At 39.2% G+C, this 19,211-nt stretch overlaps 4 protein-coding genes across 4 annotated transcripts; 1 reads left to right on the forward strand and 3 right to left on the reverse strand.

Moving 5' to 3' along the window:
• Positions 1-714: 714 nt before the first annotated feature.
• EAF01_001052 (uncharacterized protein) lies at positions 715-2,313 on the reverse strand (the record flags this gene model as incomplete). The annotated part of the gene is made up of 1 exon (XM_038909302.1): positions 715-2,313. One exon carries the CDS (start codon positions 2,311-2,313, stop codon positions 715-717), a length of 1,599 nt encoding a protein of 532 aa, XP_038776208.1.
• Positions 2,314-8,129: 5,816 nt separating this feature from the next.
• Positions 8,130-10,401, reverse strand: EAF01_001053 (uncharacterized protein; the record flags this gene model as incomplete). The annotated part of the gene is made up of 4 exons (XM_038909303.1): positions 8,130-8,769; positions 8,831-9,211; positions 9,271-10,073; positions 10,156-10,401. The coding sequence occupies 4 exons, from the start codon at positions 10,399-10,401 to the stop codon at positions 8,130-8,132; spliced, it is 2,070 nt and encodes a 689-aa protein (XP_038776209.1).
• A 4,727-nt stretch (positions 10,402-15,128) lies between these two features.
• On the reverse strand, positions 15,129-16,001 carry EAF01_001054 (uncharacterized protein; the record flags this gene model as incomplete). Its single annotated transcript, XM_038909304.1, has 1 exon — positions 15,129-16,001. The coding sequence occupies one exon, from the start codon at positions 15,999-16,001 to the stop codon at positions 15,129-15,131; it is 873 nt and encodes a 290-aa protein (XP_038776210.1).
• A 323-nt stretch (positions 16,002-16,324) lies between these two features.
• On the forward strand, positions 16,325-19,131 carry EAF01_001055 (uncharacterized protein; the record flags this gene model as incomplete). Its single annotated transcript, XM_038909305.1, has 4 exons — positions 16,325-16,346; positions 16,416-16,502; positions 16,561-18,665; positions 18,730-19,131. The coding sequence occupies 4 exons, from the start codon at positions 16,325-16,327 to the stop codon at positions 18,820-18,822; spliced, it is 2,307 nt and encodes a 768-aa protein (XP_038776211.1). The 3' UTR covers positions 18,823-19,131.
• Between the last annotated feature and the right edge of the window lie 80 nt (positions 19,132-19,211).

Raw genomic sequence — 19,211 nt, forward strand, 5'->3', positions numbered from 1 at the left:
GAGTATGTATGAGGATTTATAAGTTTGTTGAAGAGTATATATGAGGATTTGTATAAGAGTGTGTATAAGAATCTATAGGCTTGTTTTTATATTTAATGTAATATAGTCTATAGTCTTTAGTCTGTAGTCTGTAGGTAATATTTTATTTATATATTATAATATCTTAAGTATTAAGTATTAAGTATTAGGTATTAGGTATTAGGTATTGAGTATTGAGTATTGAGTATTGAGTATTGAGTATTGAGTATTGAGTATTAAGTATTAAGTATTAAGTATTAAGTATTAAGTATTAAGTGTGACACTTTGCCATAGAAGAACTACAAGAGCAGGGTACAATTTATCTTTAGAATCTATAACTGTAGAATCAAGAGCAAAGCGCTCATAGAGTGCACCTATATACTAGCTATGTATTCATAATCGTGTACATATGTGCATACGTATGTGAGCGATCGCAGTTGCGATTGAGGCCGATCCGTGACATTAAGTAATAAAAGTATTGAGTATTATTATAGATTGAATTAAGTAGGAATTGAGGATTAGGAGTTGTGAATCATAGTAAGTCATACTTTTTTATACATGTTATATGAAAAATAATGTGTGATATTGTATTTTAATTAAGGAGTAAGTCAACTACCCCACTTTCCGACCACCCCCTGTTTCCGACCACCTAAAAAATTCATATTATCTACACTTAAAACTTTAATAACTCAATAACTATTGAACTTCAATGAAATCGCCTGTAGAATCACTTTCTATAGCACTAGAGCTATCATCTACCTCATCTTCACGATCTCCAGCTTCAATTTGTGTACGCCTTATAGCTCTAATCCCTGCGAACTTCGAATTTGGAGATACCACAACCTTTCGCCTTTTTCTAGGTAATGCTTCATCTAATTGATATTCTAGCTTTCTAATCTTATTCTCTGCCTCTAAGAGTTCATAATCCTTAGCATCGAATCCTTTTATAATCTTGCGAAATAGTAATCTTCGTGTTGGCAAATCGATCTCCTTCTCTTGAATCATTATATCTCTATATTTTCTGATATCGGCTCCTTTTTGAGGGGTTTTCCATTGAATAAACGATGAATATATATTCCATTGAAGAATAGGATCATCATCAGATTCAGGATTAAGTGATAAAACCTCTCTATTGCTATTTTCAAGCAAAAGTCGACTCATAAGAGGTTTAGCCATATTTTTGGGCCAAAGACCACTAGCTTGCCACCCAGACTTGATATTTTGAATAGTTAAACCTTCTATTCTAGCCTTCTGATAGCAAGAAAGGAAATTGCGCTTTCCAATTGGTGAGGAATCGGATAATAGACTTAATTTATTAAGTTCGATTCGATATGCACTTTTTAGGGGTGAGAACACAGATAAATCGAGTGGTTGTAGTACGTGTGACGTATGTGGTGGGAGAAATAAGAGATATATGTTGTTATTAAAGCATTCTAACATAAATGCTGTAGCTTCATGGCTTCCGTGTCCGTCCAAAATGAGGAGTCTTGAATTTTCCGGCTGAATAGGGGTAGTTTGAGGGATATAGATCTTTTTCAGCCATTCTAAAGCTGTAGCATCTGTAGTCCATCCATTTTCTGTAGCGGTAAAGTTCCAACCCTTGAATAGAGTCAAATCTGTTGGAAACCATTGTTGCTGAACTGATTTTCCCTTATATATTACAAGGGGAGTAATGCTTTTTCCATTGGCTGAAATGCATTCTATAAAAGAGGTCCAAATTCGAGATCCAGGTTGCTTTTTTTGAATAAATCTTCGATCAGTGCTTCCTACTACTAGTCCATTAAGACCCTGACCCTCCATTATACCTGCTTCATCCATATTCCATCTGTTGGCCGGCTTAATAGCCTTGATTTCAGGGATTGCGAGGTTCCGGAACCACTTCTTAATAATATCAGATGTAGCACCTGAAACTCGTGCAGAATCGATTTGATGTTGCTTCTTAGTTCCAATATTAGGATGCCTTCGAAAAAAGCTATGTATCCATTTCTTTCCAAGTGAGGGATCCTCCCCTCGTACAATAAGGAGGTGCTCTGCCATCTCTCTGATTTGACGATGTGTAGGGCTAGTACCAAGAGCTTCCTGTACTAATATCCATTCTGCTAGTCGATTCTCCTGAATTGGAGATAACTTTTGAAGTATTTGGGCGCCTTTTTGATGCGAAACTCCACCATATATTCGATCGTGAAGTGTGGTACGTGGAACACCATAATCCAAGCTAGCTCTTCGTATGCTTGCTCCATTTGTAATCGCTCTAAGAGCCTCTGCGATATCTTCTTCGGTATATCTATTCTTCATATCACAATTATAATAATATCAAAATTTCAAATCAATTGATTAAAGCATTGTTGAGTTATTCAAAGTATAAATTTTATAATTACTCAAAGCGGTGTGGTTTTTGAGGTGGTCGAAAAGAGGGGGTGGTCGGAAAGTGGGGTAGTTGACTTAATCATTGAATCCCTATATCTAATGAGTTACTCAGCTTGTTGGGTTTAGTACATTTGAGTTGCGTTGTGAGGTGAGGAGTAAGGGGTGTACATACCTATTAAATGAGTAATTTAGAAGGTTGATGGAGAGGGATTTGGAGATAGAAAGGTATTTGGTATTGTTGTGTAGATAGTGAACAGGGAGGAGTGAGAAGAGGGAGCAGGAAAAGAGAAAGGAAGGGATGGAGAACGAAGTAAGTAGAGGTAAAGGAAGAGGAAAAAAAGAGGAAGAGAAAGTGAAATACTAAGCTATTGATTTAAAGGGAGAAACTGTATGACTGTAAGGGAATTTGAGTGCGCTCAGTGAAATGAGGGAGAAGCGAGGTAAAAGAAAATAAGAAGAGTTTTTGATGTATAAATAATAATGACTTTCTAAGAGCTATAAAGGGGATTAAGATCAAAATCAAGATCAGGATTACTAAAATATACGATACACTTTACATTTTATACTTTACACCTTATATTATTTTATACTTTACATTTTATGTATAATATTCTATTCAAAATCAAACTATAAAAACTATCTATATACATACATACATATATATATACGTACATATATACATACATATACACATACATATATACATAAACAACTAAATCAATTCTAATACTCAATAAACTAACTTATTAACTAACTAAATAATTTAATCTAATATTCTTAGAAGGTATATTAATACTATATGAAGGTGGGATCTAAATATAAGACTTAGGAATAAGATTCAGACATGAGAGTTGAGAATAGAAGTTGAGAATAGAAGTTGAGAATGAGATTTAGAAATGAGATTTAGAAATGAGATTTAGAAATGAGATTTAGAAATGAGATTTAGAAATGAGATTTGGAGATAAGATTTAGAAATAAGATCTAGAATAGAAGTTGAGAATATGAGAATAGAAGTTGAGAATAGGATTTGGGAATGAGATTTCGAAATGAGAATTATGTGCTTATAGTAAAAGATGAATAAAGAAGTCATTTGTCTAGTATGCTATGCTATTCAGATGTATATATCTGGACATGAGTTTTAGTGAGATTTGATGAGATTGTAAATTATAAGTTATTAGATTTCAAGTAAGATAATAATGAATGATGAAATTATTCATCTAATATACTATCTAGACTTTTAAGTATCTGAGTATTACTTTTTAAATTTACTGAGAATATTTAATACTTATAAGCTTGAGAGTATATATTATCTAATAGATAAATTTTTAAAAGAAGATTAATACTGATTTTAATGTTAATATATTTTTAGGAATAGTAAGATATAATAATGAAAGAATAATATATAGTAATGTCTTAATGAATCTATAAAAGTAAATCAAGTAAATATATACTCTAGTTGTATTATATAATTATATATATATAGTAAGCTATTTTTCTGATCTAAATTAGAATCTAAACTATAATCTATATATAAAGTTATATTAATAGAAAGCTAACGTAGTTTAACACTGAGTGGCTCATATCATCAAGTGGCTCACTTTAAAATACATCAATATTAAGCTTTTTCTAATATTTATATTTTAATAATCAAGTATTATTTTTATAAAAGAAAAAGATATTAAATAATAATAAAAAATTAGTTTTTAAAAAATCTAGTTTTTATGTAAATATTTCTATTATATTTTTAAAAAAAATCGAAATTGTTATGATTTTCGTTATAAAAATATTATTTTAATAATAACTCATATATCAATTTGAATTTTCTAAAACAAATTAGATTTTTATAATATTTATATAATTAAATATTCTAATCTCAATTTTTAAAAAATTCTATTGATAAATAAAGAAAGTACATGGTTATATATAGACGAATTTTATATGTATTTTGATGTGGGCTACTTAATAATATGAGTTACTTGGTATTAAACTACGTTATATAAGAATATAAATAGAGATATAAAGAAGAATATAAAAGACGAACTATAATACTATTATTCTACTATTATTCTACTATTAAATCATTGAACTAATACATCTAATACATCTAATGGAAAGAAAAGAATGGAAAGAAAGGAAAAGAAAAGGAAACTAAATAGTGAGGGGGAGAATAAGAATAATAAATTTAAATTAATTATTTAAACTCGAGCGTAGCGAGGATCGAGGGTTTAAAGGCTGGCCCTCATGTATACTATATATTATACTATATTATAAATGTATATAATTAGAACTAGAATTAGAATTAGAATTAGAATTAGAATTAGAACTTTTTGTTACGACGGCATCCAATATACCGCGTCACATGGTCAGGAAGTCACGTGATGGACCTAGAGGATCTAGGGGATCGAAGAATAAACATCTAGATCCATAGGATCCAGAGGATCCAGACAAGACAGAACTGTGGGTTCTGCAGAGCAGGAAGGTCTATATAAGAGAACAGATTTCATTACAATGTAGAGCTTCGTGCTCAAGAACAATCATTAGTTTCATTACTATAGTTACGAGAATTGCAACCAGTTACCAACCTTATTGAATTCCTACTTGAAGTTTAGTCTAAACCACCTCGAGAGAACTCTAGACACTTCCACGTGACCCTAGAGGCAGCTCCCGTAACACTGTAATGCTAAAAAAAAAATTTAAAATATATACCTTTATAGCTTTATGCTTATTATTTCTAAAAATTATATCTAACTTTTTGAAATCTTGAATACTACTAATCCTACCTCAATTAATAGAGAAAAAGTTACTTAAATAGACCCTAACCCTTATATATACAAACTACTTTCTAAGGCATTTAGATAAGTCTATAGCTTAGCACATCCCCATACCCCTCGGGAGATTCCCAGGGTCGGCCTTATGCCGGCTCGATGGACGTTAATAAATACTACTACTACTACTACTACTACTACTAAATGGAATATTGAATCGCGCTGTGGTATTTGTATACCATGAGGAGCATGTCTTCTACACTAGATCATTTTATAGACTTGTATGATGCTACATTAGTATTATATGTTAGAGACCTTTGATGCTGAGAGAGTAAAGGATATTCTGTTTCCTTTTTTCTTGGTAAATGAAAGAATGATGAATACGCAGTGAAACATAAATATAAAGAGGGTAGGAAGGGAATGAGAAGGAGGAAATGGGAAACAAAATGGCAGATTTTCAAAGAATGTATGCAACTTACACTGAAATCTTTAGTTAATCGATGAGACGTACGAGAAGGGCGAGAGGAGCTAGAATAATGGTAGAGATAATAGCAATGAAAGAAATTTCTGAAAGCCAGCGAGCAAATCATCATGCCGAGGTTTCTGCGGAAAGTACTCCGTAAGTGTGTTGTTTCCTATACTAGATCATTCATTTAGGATATATGGTAACACATAGTGTCATATAGTTTGTGGTCCCTCATACAACTTTAAAATTCTGAGGCTCTTTGATATTAAGGGGAGGAGAAGAGTTCGCTTCCTTCCCCTAATGGATAAAAGGGGAAAATTCAAGATAAAAAGAGAAATTGGAAGAAGAACAGTGATTTAGGCTCTCCAATTAGAAATTGCAGGTTCTAAACCAAAAATTTCAGTACTCCATACCAGGTTGAGACGAGTGACAATTATGAGAATTGTAAAAGGGGCGAGGGGAGACGAGAGAAATCTAATTTTAAAGTCTCTGGGAACTAACAAATTAGGAAGACCCTCGACCTTAAGATTGGAATAGTAGTATATTTGAAACAATATCCGTATACACAGGATTCATTGAGAATGCTAAATGAGTAAATGTAAATGGCTCATGCAAGCCGACGTCTTCGAGTCAGACAGCTTTACCATATATGTTTCACGTCTGGGTGTCGCACATGTCGCCCTATCAATCATTGAGAATTGCTCAAGGGCCTGGATACAATTGTCCGATACATAGCGTTCCGACAATCCTCAATTGAAAACCTTTGTCGGATGCTGTCGCAGGTGACGGAGGATTTTATTGTAACGACTATCGTTTTGAGACTGTACTATGGGATCAAGTGAAGATACATCACTTAATGACTGATGTTAGGAAGCGTAGATAATAGACAGTGAGTCGTCTCGGGAGATATTAAATGCGTACCTCATAGTGCTATATTCACTGTACCTTATTGCCAGTACGAGTGTCAGACCAGTGCACTTAATCCTGGACTTTCGGATGTTGAGACATCGACAGACACGTAACCCTACTTTTTCTTTTGTATACATTCATACATTCATTGACTTAACATCATTCGGATATGTATCCTTGGATCAAAATCAGAAACCAAGTGCTGACTGGCTATAATTCAGGTGGCGGTGGTGACAGTTTTGTATCCTTGAATTGGCCTGTCATCGTTCACTCCACTCAAATAGCTCGAAAAGCCAATGAGACAATATATACCCAGTAAGAAGATCCAAAGACACGAGATATTATGGTCCTCTTTCGCCTCTTCAAGTTCACTCACTCGGTACCTAGTCACTCAGGTGCCTGAAGATGCAGAGTGTATATGTCTAGCGTAATTTCTTCAGAGCAGCATTGTAAGAAGAGCTTGTAAACACGAACAAAGAAAAGACTCCGAGGTTGATGTAAACACAGTTGATATTAAATGCTCTACTATATAGCTCATCCATCAATGGGCTTTTGATGAGTAATTCTTGTGTCGTATACCGACTTGTTGATCATTACCGACTACCGGACACGTGCCATGTATACACCTTTCACTGTACACGTTAATAAGGCATTACCTAGATACCTAGTAGGTACACCAACATCAACTCCTACTTCTCCACCTACACCTTCACCCATATAAATTCCTTTCGCCACCATAGATTTGTATCAACTATTGCTGGTTCGATAAAAGGCGTACTACCTATGCCTTGATGAAGTGGCACCTGTATCATCTAAAGATATCGATTCACAACATCAGATTTATGGTCAAATTCATTGATTCCCACTAGGGAAAATTTGTTTGCTTAATCGCCACCTTCAATTCAAAATTTCCTCCTAGACCTCGAAATATATCAAATTGGATTTTTCCAGGCGGCCATTCTTGCAAGACTTTATCTAGTCATACGTAGTATACACCAAAGAATTTTCATCAATCTGAACCTGGAGCACCGCTAGACCGATTCCGTCTGATCTACACCTCAAGTGTTCCAATATTTCTTGAATCAGATCCTACAGGCTCCTTGAAATTCGAGCCAACGAATGTGCCACGATGATTTTGACGGTTAATATCTAGCTATAACTGTAAAGAAAATGCAGCAAGCTAGACCTTTCATCCCGACTAGTCGTTCCAGATAACGCGCATTTCGATATTGCAATAGACGGGGGAGGATGGCCGTACAAATAGGGAGCGATTTGCTGGAAATACCTAGAGAGAAACCACCAGCATGTTTACTCTTGTGATAAATATCATATCCATCTTGGCTTCATATTCCAGGTGTATCAATCAAAATTCATCGACGGCGTTGATATCAGTTGATAAATTATCTTGGCGGAGGTCTCCAACAGCGCTGTTCTGGACCAGAATCAGTGTCTTTTTTCCTATTTCTGTGCTGGACTAGACGAAATTTTGAATGAGCAACAGCGTATACTACATTTCAAGCTACAATTTGCGAAAAGCATCCTCTCCACGAAAACACAAGAATGAAAAAAAGCAGTTGCTTTTTTCCTTGCTTCAAAGGAATCCATCAATTTATGTCGTAGTTGTGCAGATTGAGAATTCGCATCAGGTTCTGTGCACCTGTTTCTTCAACTGAGGTCTGGCGCAGAATTGTGGGTCTGTGGAAATTGTTGGGATATCCAGCAGCGGCATGCATCATCCATCTAGATCTAAAATCAGGATGAATCCTCCTTCGAATCGCTTCAACTGGCTGCACATAAGTCGTGCTTCCAAATGCGTTGATGGCATCGTCTAAAGGGAATTTCGACATGCGATGACTGTGACGGAAGAGATCCTCAATTTCGTTTGGCAATGGGATCAATGATTTCCTTGTATTTTCTTGAAGAATTCCCATAAAGACTTTAGCGACAGGAAAGCTACTATTAGACTCTGTCAGAATATCAGTGGCTAGTCTAATGTATGCCAAGGCATCTTTTCCAGAGTCTCTGTCAGTTTCTGGGGATGATTGAATCAGGACCTCGATCAGATACAGCATGGCGAACATTTGGGAGACTGGCTGGTAACGAGATGTATAGTGAAAGCGATATCGTTCGAGAAGAAGCCTGAGCCCTTCCTTTGCATGTTGCCTAACCAGTGCATCAAGCTGAGGTTCCTTGAAATTTAGTAGTGGACTTAGGAGATAGACTGCCGTCGTGGCATATAATATACTGAGCACTCAGTTAATGATCTGCGACAAGATTGGGAGGATATTAAAAAGACTGAGCTTACTGCAGTGAATACACATGCGGTAACCTTTGAACTTCTTCTCCACATATGATGGCGATGTCTCTTGGTAGATCTTCATGCCAAGTTAACAATCTGCGATAAATGGCCCACAAAGCTTCAGCAGATATCAGAGGACCAGTTGTGTTAAACAGGAGTATCGTGGCTTCGTGGATAATACCAACAAGCTCCATTTTTTTGCGATTTGTGGTTGCCGTCAGACAGGGGAGTGAGGTTCCTCTTATGTTGTCTGTAGGAAATCGATACGATGCCCACCTGAGATTGTCTACTTCGGCCTCGCATAAGCTTATCTCCTTGGCCAGTTGAGTTGGCTGCAAGTCTGGGATGTAAGCTGGTGCCATCGTAAAGGTCAACTGGGCCCACTCACTAAAAGGGTTAATTGTGCCTTTGGTAAACTTGTATTGGGTGGGAGACTGGCTACTCACACATCCAGGCTATTTAACCCTTTGACCGTTTCCCTCCAGATTTGTCGATAATCGACACTATCACTATTACTTGGTCTGAGGCTCTCCATAGATCTACTTGCGATAGTCAAGTATACTGAACCACTATACCCATGTCCTTGTGCGCAGCGTACCAAGAACATGACCGCAAATGCTTGAATATTTGTTAGACTGTTGTCTTGCGGATCGATGTTGTTCCTAACCAAATCAGTGAATTGGGCGCCCATTCGTTTGTAGTCAATGATATCTTCGTCAATGATAGTGTGGAGATAGCATGCCATGGCACAGATAGCATTAAACAAACTGTGCGAGCAAAACTGGTCCGATCCTCGGCGCATACTTTCCACAAAGTGACCTTCGTTGAACAAAGGGTAAAAGGGATGGACCCATGTGAAATACAGAGAGATAAGATGCTCGATAACTTCTTCATCATCTGTCACTGTTGTCCACGAAGAATCATTAAGCAGATCACCATCGAGCTCGTTGTTGGAACCTCCATATATAGATAGCTGTGACTCACCATTCCTCTCTATGGATTCCAACCAAGTAGCTATCTCCGTGATTGACTCTCTATTCTTAATGCGCTCGAGGATATCATGCTCGTTGTCGGTGTTGTTCGCGAGCCATGTGAAGATTCTTTCCGCTTTGTGTCTGATGTCATGGCTCTCTTTGAGATCCCTCACCAGTATCGTCTTCGCGTTCTTAGTATGTGGCTCGTAGGCGCAGTTTTCTTGGAATAAACTTCTCTTGCTAGTACAACGAGTGCAAGGCTGTTTACCATCACACTGGGTAAACTTTAGTTACCAGGTGTTTATGCTGGGTATCTTACTTTCATGGCTTAAGTCAGAGAGTATTAGAATCACTTACCTTTGCTCTAGCTCTCTTGCAATTGACACAAGCGTTTGTGGTGATTGATGTTGGGACTCTCCTCTTCTTTGCGACGGGGCCTGCGCTCTCTGACTTCTTATCGAGGTGTGCAGAGGTTGCATGACTATTGGAAGCTGTTGTTTCCGGTGTGGTGGTATTGTTCTTGGAAGAGTCGCTTGAACTGCTATTCTTCGTGGTAGTATCCATATCGCCGGAAAGTAGAGTGTGAAAGTTTGAACCCGACATTGCGGAGTCAATTAGATGCGGATTCAATCTGTGAATATGATCGTATCTGAGACTCAGAATATATGCGAGAGAATTAGATTACTGTGGTGTTAAGTAGAATTTTCGTTGAAAAGTTAGTAGATAGGAAACAGCTCCGGATCAAGCATAAAACTGGCGATGGATCGAGAAGTAAGCAAGGCTAGATGGTGTCTAGAATAAGTCGCACCATGTACAAACCCGTTTCTAGATGACATTGGTCAGTTATCCCGGGCATATACTGCATGGTGTCGTAAAAATAAGAAACATCAGGTTGCAGACAGGAGGCGTGGGGCACAGGAGGCGATATCTCCATCTCGAATCGTCTGTCACATCGATGGCAAGTATGGGAAGAATAGCGGGGATGGCGAGGATGGCGAAGGTGGCTGCATTGGATTGCTGATCTGGGAAAAGCCTGTTTGAAAGATGAGGGATTCATCTCACCCATTCGGATGGGAAATCCGAACCTTAGTCGGTACTGGTATGTTGTATCATGAATATTTTTGGGGGAATGTTTCGGTTAGAGCCAGAGAGCGCCGTTTGCTTGCAGCCTGTGGAATTGTCGAGAATACTCACTGTGCTTATAACGAATGATATATGTAGATTGCCAGTATTGTCTTGATACTGGCATCTACTGGAAGGTTGATATGAACAGCCAGAGGAGGTACATTTACCACTAATCGCGCTTAAGCAAAGGCTAAACGCGGCAAGATTGAAAGCTAATAACTGTCTTCTAGCTTGTTCTGGAGACAATTGTTGATTAGATGAACGGTAGACACTACGTGACTGGTTCAAGATAGTGTCAATTGTGTATAGCGAGTCTGGTAAAACTTAACGGAACATCCAGGGACGCTGATTTGAATCTAGAGACTTCGATGCGGTTCGCAACGTGGACTCGAAAGTCGCTCTTTTAGGATATCTCCAGTTTTCTAGGGGCGTGTTCTAGTGAACATTTCAATAGACCCTCAGCATTATCACGATCGTATCATTCAGGAGACATTTATTGATCTTGTTTAGAAAGATAATATTATATGATGTTACTGAAAGTACATTGAGTGATGTTGCGGCAGGCAAACAATGAGCTTCGGAGTTGAACCCGCCTCCGTTGTTGGATCATCGCGCGACCAAACTTCCGGATACTTTCAATCGTGTATACTGACACGAAAAGGGCAACTTAAGCGCTCCGAAATTGTTACTAATATTTATCCAGCCGTCCCGTCTCACTAAAATGATCAACATGAACAGAATATGAGGCTGTAGTTTCCTCTATATCAGTATCCTCGAGCACAGGATATAGCATAGGAAACGCCATATGGGCTCACATTCGCATTTTCCAAGTTCAATGTTCTAGAACTTTAGAATATAACAAGGAATACTCTGCTTCACAGTTTTTGGCAGCTAGCGCCTGGATCTTCAAATGAGTCTACTGACGAGGCTGAACCATATCATTCCTCTTGTACATTTCTTAAGTCCCAAGAGCTGATTCTTTCACGATTCCGTAGCTTGTCACGATATCACAATGCTTCATGTGGCCCTATAGCTGCACACTATCATTAAGACATCTACTAAGTCTTTTAGATAAGATAGGGGCACGTGGCAACTAAGCCTTAAATTTCAAGTTACAGCATTGATTAGATCGTAATAGTTCCGAATAGCGTATAAATACTCGTGCGGTCAGAAAGTATACAACTGTTGTCTTTATTAAATTAAAGTACTGAGGAGAAGCTCCCTAGTGCTTGAAAAGGGCATAAATCAGTAATATTTATACTCAAAACAATAGGGCTCCAATATAAGCGAGTCATTTAATTGATTCTTTTTTCAAAATCTTCATTTAATATAGTTGAATTGAAAGAACTAGTAGATTCTATTAGTCTCTTTAACCGATATAGCGTGTTTAGCGCCGGACATATATACTTTATAGTCGTACGAATAGTCTATTACGTTTGTAAGAATTTCGTATAATATAGTTTATTAGTAAGTAGATTATATTAATATACAAGTTACTTATTTTATATATAAAATTCGTCTAAAAATAATTATTTATTTTCTTTATTAATGAATAGATTTTCTGAAAATTTAATATAAATTTTTTAAATATATATAGATTATAAAAATCTGATTAGTTTTAAGAAATTCGAATTTATAAAGTAGTTATTAGAGAAATAGTCTTTTTGTAATATAAATCGTAATAATTTTCACTTTTTTAGAATATAATTGAAATATTCATATAACAACTAGATTTTAATTCTTATTTAACGCTGTTTTTTATATAAGAAATAATAATTAGTTATTAAAATATAATATTTTGAAAAGCTTGATTTAGATGATTTTCGAAGTGACTCATTTACGAGAAAAGTTCCGGAGAATGAGGATTAAGGGTTCATAGTAGATCAAGAATGTGTATGTATGTGCACTTGTCACTGATACTAGCGGAAGCGATTTACGTACATGTCATCTGTTTGTCAGAGTAGATTGACTAATATTGGAGAATCTAGATTAGTAGTGCTACATGCGATGCGGCCATGGATTAGATGCCCTGCCTTCCATTGCAGTTGTGTATCTCTAGCTAGCTATAATTGTCAGTAGAGGAGGGTTGCCAAGGAACTTCAATTTATTCAGAAATTTTGTTGGGCATAAAGAGCGAGCAATCAATTGTTGGTTAGCGCGGTGAGGGTAAATGCAGTTCCGGGCTGCAGACCTTAAGCAAGCTCGCTTAGACAATATTATGTACTGCCGTGCAGTAGTAAATTGGGAGAGGGGCATGATAAAGCAATCACGATGAGAGCGGGTCAGGAAGGTCCGACGAGGTGGGATCGGAAAATATATCGGAGGTAAGCCCCTGAAAGCTTGATGGGACGCACCGACGTAAACCACCATTAGGTTGAAATGTCAAATGGCCCTGCGAGTTCGGCTGTGGTGTGCAGGAAGAAAGCTGGTAGTCAGTCAGGACACAGAGATTTGGAATTTCAAATTTCGAATCAGCGGCGAGTTACTCCACGTTGGATTTCATCATAGTGTGTCTGAGAATTATGGAGGATTATTGCATTTGATTCAATTTGAGGTTTAGAATGGTGGAACTCCGATTTGATGTGGTTGTCTAAGGGTTTGGTTGTTTGTGGAAACTCGATATCATCGCGGAGACGGAGTTTCCTCCGATGACAAGGACGGGGGCGATTTCGGATATGATTAATTAGATGGTAGGCTCGCGACCCGGAGGAAAAGCCGGACACCTAACCCGCAAGAATAGAAGAATCTAGAAATCAATCTTTATCAAAATTAAAAATAAATTTCTTTTTAGGTTTTAATTTTTTTGAAATGGGATATTAAGAACCTTTTATTGATAAATGAATGATGTATAAAATTTTATAAAGAAATATAGCTTTCTTATTTGAATATTGGATTTTTATTAAGATATAGAATCTTAGTGTTCGGCTTTTTCTCCGGGTCGCGAGGTAGGCTCCGGAGATGCATCCGAGCCCCCGGTAGATCTATAGATTGAGTTTTGTAACTAGATTTCAAAAGTCGACAGATTTTTTTACCTTCGAAGCTCGAGTTGAATGGGAAGGGCGAGTCGAGTGCTATTGAAGGGTTTTTCCTTTGTTTGAATTTGCGTTGTTCTAGACGCGTTGCTGGCTGTTCGGGCGAGGGTAATTGAGTAGATAAAATAAGTGATGCTTCTAAAGATGAAATATTCGTATCCCAACCAGTACTTCTATGTATGATTGGCCCAACTGGAGAGGAGAAGATGTACGTTTGGAACAGGTCGGCAATGCTTGATATAATACAGCAGCCAGCAGGTTGCTTGACTCAAGCTTGGTTGAGATGACCTGCCAACTTTATGGAGGAAGAGGTGATTTGATAAGAATGTGAGTAATGATATGCGCACTAAGTAACATCATCCGGATTTTAGAAGTAGCACATCAGCTCGTGAATTCATATTCGGATTCATCTTAGATATTGATAGCTCCCCAGCTGACTCCGGTGGACTTGTGGCTGTGTGGCGCATGATTTTTGGGTGACTGGAAAGTGGCTTGAGCTTCAAAGCACGAGGTCTCCCGCTAATTGTATATGAGACAGCAGCCACAGTCAATTTCGAGGGTACAAAGAAAATTTATTTGATAGATTTATAAGAGGGTCTTGATTGGTTCGATTGAATCTCGATGTAAAAATACCGACTGGTTGATTTACCATGAAACCTTGATTTACCACATGATTTTGATGGCAAATCAGAGGAATGTCTGCATCAGTGATCTGCCGCTGATCTGCCGCTGGGCTCGAAGCCATTGGCTTAAACGAAATAGGGGAGACATTCGTACTACATTTGATGGGATTTGACGAGGGCATAGCATGGAGTCCAATGAGGGCATGCGTGTATAGCCTGTTCATATGGTTGAAAAAGCATTCTGTCCTACAGATCTCATGTTCAGATTGCCTCCGAGTACACGAATATGGCTGATATTGAAGCTGCAACCCAAATTGATAGGTGCCCAGTGTGTTCATCTGTGCATTTTGAAAGCTTGGAACTTATTTTAAGTTTCATTCCTGGGGTGTCCACAGTCTTATGTTACTTCTCTATAGTGATATACATAATGGTGAAGTCTATATTTCCTAGACTCTCTCAGCAATATACGAGTACTTCATCTGTCCTCTGGTTGCAAAGTATCTGCAAGTAGGTCACACCTCCACCCTCACATTCCCACCCATGGAATTTTCTACCACCCTTGATTCTTCAATTGCTTCACTCTGCCCACAATGCCCTTAAATCCCTCCATGAAGTTATTTCTCCACCTTTGTCGACGAAGTCTCTTCCTTTTCATACCACCTCTCTCGTGAAACCTCTGATGTGTTTGATCATGACGTACTTTATTCAATGCACATGAGGCCTCCAACATTCGGATTCCCCGCGACAAATCTATACTAGATTTAATATCCACCGTTCGACCAGTTCGGGGTGAAAGACGCATTTGGGTACGTGGAGGTTGCATTGGGTTTACCAGTGAGGCAACTTCATGCATGAAATCCTCATGACTTCCTATCACTCCAGTCTTCTTATTGGGAACTTGCATTCCTGCAAATTGTGTAGACATCCCCGGGGAGCGTGACAAATTGCTTGAGGGATTAGAAATCGTGGGATTGCTCAATCGGCTGAGAAGACTGGAGGATTTCAGTTCGGGCGACTGATAGTTTCGAGGACTGGTCTTTCGGTTCTCTAATTGTGCAGAGGAAGATTTGAAGTGCGAAGGAGCGGTACGGTGGTCAGGTTTTATCCAACTAAGGGTCTGGCTGATAGATTGCGTGCCGAGCGATTCGAGGGTGTCTTCTTTTGGAGTGGGAGGGGTTGCGGGAGAGCCATTAGAAGCTTCTCGGGTTGAAAGTGAAGGCGAGGATGTGGATGTTTCTGGAGTAAAAGGCGCTCGAGTAGTGGGCTCTGGGTTTGGTGCGTGTGCTCGTGAAGTTGTAGAAAGTGCCCGATGAGCTATGGGAATCTTTATTACGTTCTGTCTATTGGACTGTAATAGTTGGGCGAGTGGTGAATCTCTAGTGCTCGACCGAATTGCGGCCGATCCAATACGTCTTAGCTCCATGATACTATATGAATATTAGATATTTAACTGAGGATCTGCGAGAAGAATTAAACTTACGATGATTAGATTGAGAGGTCGTCAATAGAGATGTCGTTGATACCGGCACCGATGAGCTTTTTTGGGGTGACGCGCTAAGAAATTTATATTGTCTGTGCGTTACGAATTTTGGATCCTCGGGATCGAGCTTCGAAGTAAATATTACATTGTACCGCGAAAGAAACATTGATTGCGCCAGCTTTAATTCTTCTTTTTGTTTATCAAATCCAGTTACAAATACTCAGATACTAAAATCGCTATATTCGACTTTCAAGGCTTTGATAATTATGTCGTATAATCCCTTTGGTGGTAAGATAACTAATGGCTTTGAATCTCCCTCGTCTTTCATCATTTGCTAATGAATGTTCATCCATCCAGCGTCGCCATATGGTAGACCTCCAGGATTTGGCGGATTCCCAGGTCAAAATGGGTCTGCGCCTGGCATGGGACCACCTCCGGGAATGGGTAAGAAACACTTGATGAATGGAGTATCGATTTGTTCAGCTGATATAAGGATGAGTAGGACCTCCACCGGGCATGTCTGCGCCAGGTACAGCTCCTCCCCCAGGTTTACAGCAAGCCAACACTCCACAGCCTTCACGACCCGGCGGAATTCCAGCTAGTTTTCAACCTCCGACCAACATGCCGAATATCAACTTCAGCGCGCCTGTCATCAGATTAGGTACCGGTCCTGCGAAATCCAATACACCAGTTTCAGCCAATGGTTCGGGAATAGACCCTATATCTGGAGGAGGGTCAGATAGAGCTACCGCGTATACCCAAAATGCACAGAGGATGGCATCAATGAGAGAAAGTATCATGTCTTTAGTGCCGCCTACAAAGGAAGAGATCGTAAGAACTATATTTGTGGGCGGTATTACGGAAGGGGCTGGCGGTGACGAGGGAATCGAGCGGATTTTGAGCTCGGCAGGTAGATTACGCAGATGGGATAGAGCTATTGATGGAGCTGGGAAGGAGTGTAGTTTCGGATTTGCGCAATATGATGATGCGGAGAGTCTGGCTACGGCTGTAGAAATTTTGAAGGACATTGAAATTCCAACCAAGAAACAACCGCCTTTTGATGGCACTAAGAAGGACGGGGAGGATGAAGTGGAAAAGAGCAAACTACTGGTCTTTGTGGATGATAATTCTCTGAACTATTTGGAAAATCATCAGGCTTCGAGAGCCGATAATGCTACAGGCGACCAAACACGTCTCGATGCTGCTAGAATAGGGCTGAAGGCGGTACTTTATGAGTTGTTTCATCCACCTATGTTCGTTAAAGCTGAAGAGACTTCTGAGGATATTGCTATGCAGGACGCAAACGGGGGTGACAACGTTGAAGTTGTTAACATTCCATTGGCAGTAGACGATGAGCTTTCGGATATTCCAGCCGAAATGAGAGAAACGGTTGCACAAGAAATTGCTGCTTTTAGAGATAGAAGTAACAGACGAGACCTTGAACGTCTCAAGCGCGAGGAGGAGATGGAAGTATTAGAAAGGCAAAGAAACGGCGCACCCCGACCTTCACGCCTTGCTTCCCCCGGGCCACAAATTCCCAGTGGGCCTTCTGCAGGTTCGAATAATATACCTCTTGGGCCTAGAGGTGTACCCAATGCACCTTCGGGTCCTAAATTTCAAGGCCAACAGATACCACGAGACTATCAAGCTGGCGTTAAATTTGTTAATGGCAGTGGTATCAATGCTGGATCCGGCGGGGACAATTATTATAACCGCGAGGACGAGGACAGTGATGCTAGCGATGAGGAACTCGAGCGAAGAAGAAAGTCGAAAAAAGAGGCAGAACTTGAGAAGCAATATCTTGACCAAGAAAGGCGCTGGCTTAATCGTGAAAAGTCTCGCACAGCAGCTGTTCAACGAGAAAAAGAACGTGAAGATGAGGATATTGCGAATGCGGATAATCTGAAACAGAAGATGGCTGCAAGACTCAAGGAATGGGACGATGATGCTGAGGCTGCTCGCAAAACTGATCCATATTATGTAGACAGAAGTCTTTGGGTTCGAAATCGGGCAATCTACGTTCAACGTGAAGCTGCTGCCGATGAGAGAGATAGAATGGCGGAACAACATGAGAGACGCCGCGAGACGTCAGATAAGGAGCAAGCTCGAGGATTGGCAGACTCATTCCTCGATCGTCAAGCTGAAGAACTCGAAACGAGATCTTCTCGCATGGCTCAACAGCCCTTCAAATTGTCCCTTGGAGCTGCGGCACAGAAAGCTCAAAAAGCAGCTCCACCTCGTCGCACTGTCGCTGAAGTTGAAGGTCTCCTTGAAGATGAGGAAGAAGCCGATCATGCATCAAAACGCACACTCATCCCAATCAAATTCGATCCTTCGACAGCAGCAGCTGGCCTTTCTGACGAAGAACGTGATCAAGCGGTTCGTCAACTTGCACAAGAGATACCTACAGAGAAAGAGGGACTTTGGGCATGGGATGTCAAGTGGGACTTTGTGGATGATTCTGTAATCGTGGAGAAGTTGAGACCGTTCGTTGAGAAGAAGATTGTGGAATATCTGGGAGTGCAGGAACAGTTACTTGTGGAGGTTGTTGAGGAGCATGTTAGGACCAGAGGCAAGCCACAGGAATTGGTGGAGCAGTTGGAGGGAGTACGTAAATCTCTTTTGCTTTTGACTTGTGTATCATTTTATATGTTTACTAACATTCTTACAGGCATTGGATGAGGAAGCAGAAGTTCTAGTGAAAAAATTATGGAGAATGGTCATTTTCTTCTCGGAGAGTGAGAAGAGAGGTCTTTCCGCATAAATATCAGTCACCATATCAAACACAAGAAAAGTTTGAATGGGTAGCATTTGAAAGGTATGATACGGCGTTCACCCAATCTCTCACAGGAAGAGGAAGATTGTATTTGAGGAAGAAAAGGGGCTTGTTGTCAATCGCAGTTAATTGCCGAGACAAATTCATCAAATGTCAGGCAATGGTCTTTGACTGCAATGCACTGCCAAACAGCATGTACACTAAAAAATTATAATACATATCACAGGATGCACAACCTCTTGACATTTTTCAACTTGTTGATTCATATTTGTGGCGAGTATTTAAGATATTACCAAAATTAAGTTCCTAGAAGGAGTGATCGCTCATCATACCCGCTTTTGGAATTGATTATTACATCGTCGATGCACCCACGAGTA

This window comes from Botrytis porri (genome assembly GCF_014898465.1).
Source record: "Botrytis porri strain MUCL 3234 chromosome Unknown BPOR_001, whole genome shotgun sequence".
Taxonomy (NCBI): domain Eukaryota; kingdom Fungi; phylum Ascomycota; class Leotiomycetes; order Helotiales; family Sclerotiniaceae; genus Botrytis; species Botrytis porri.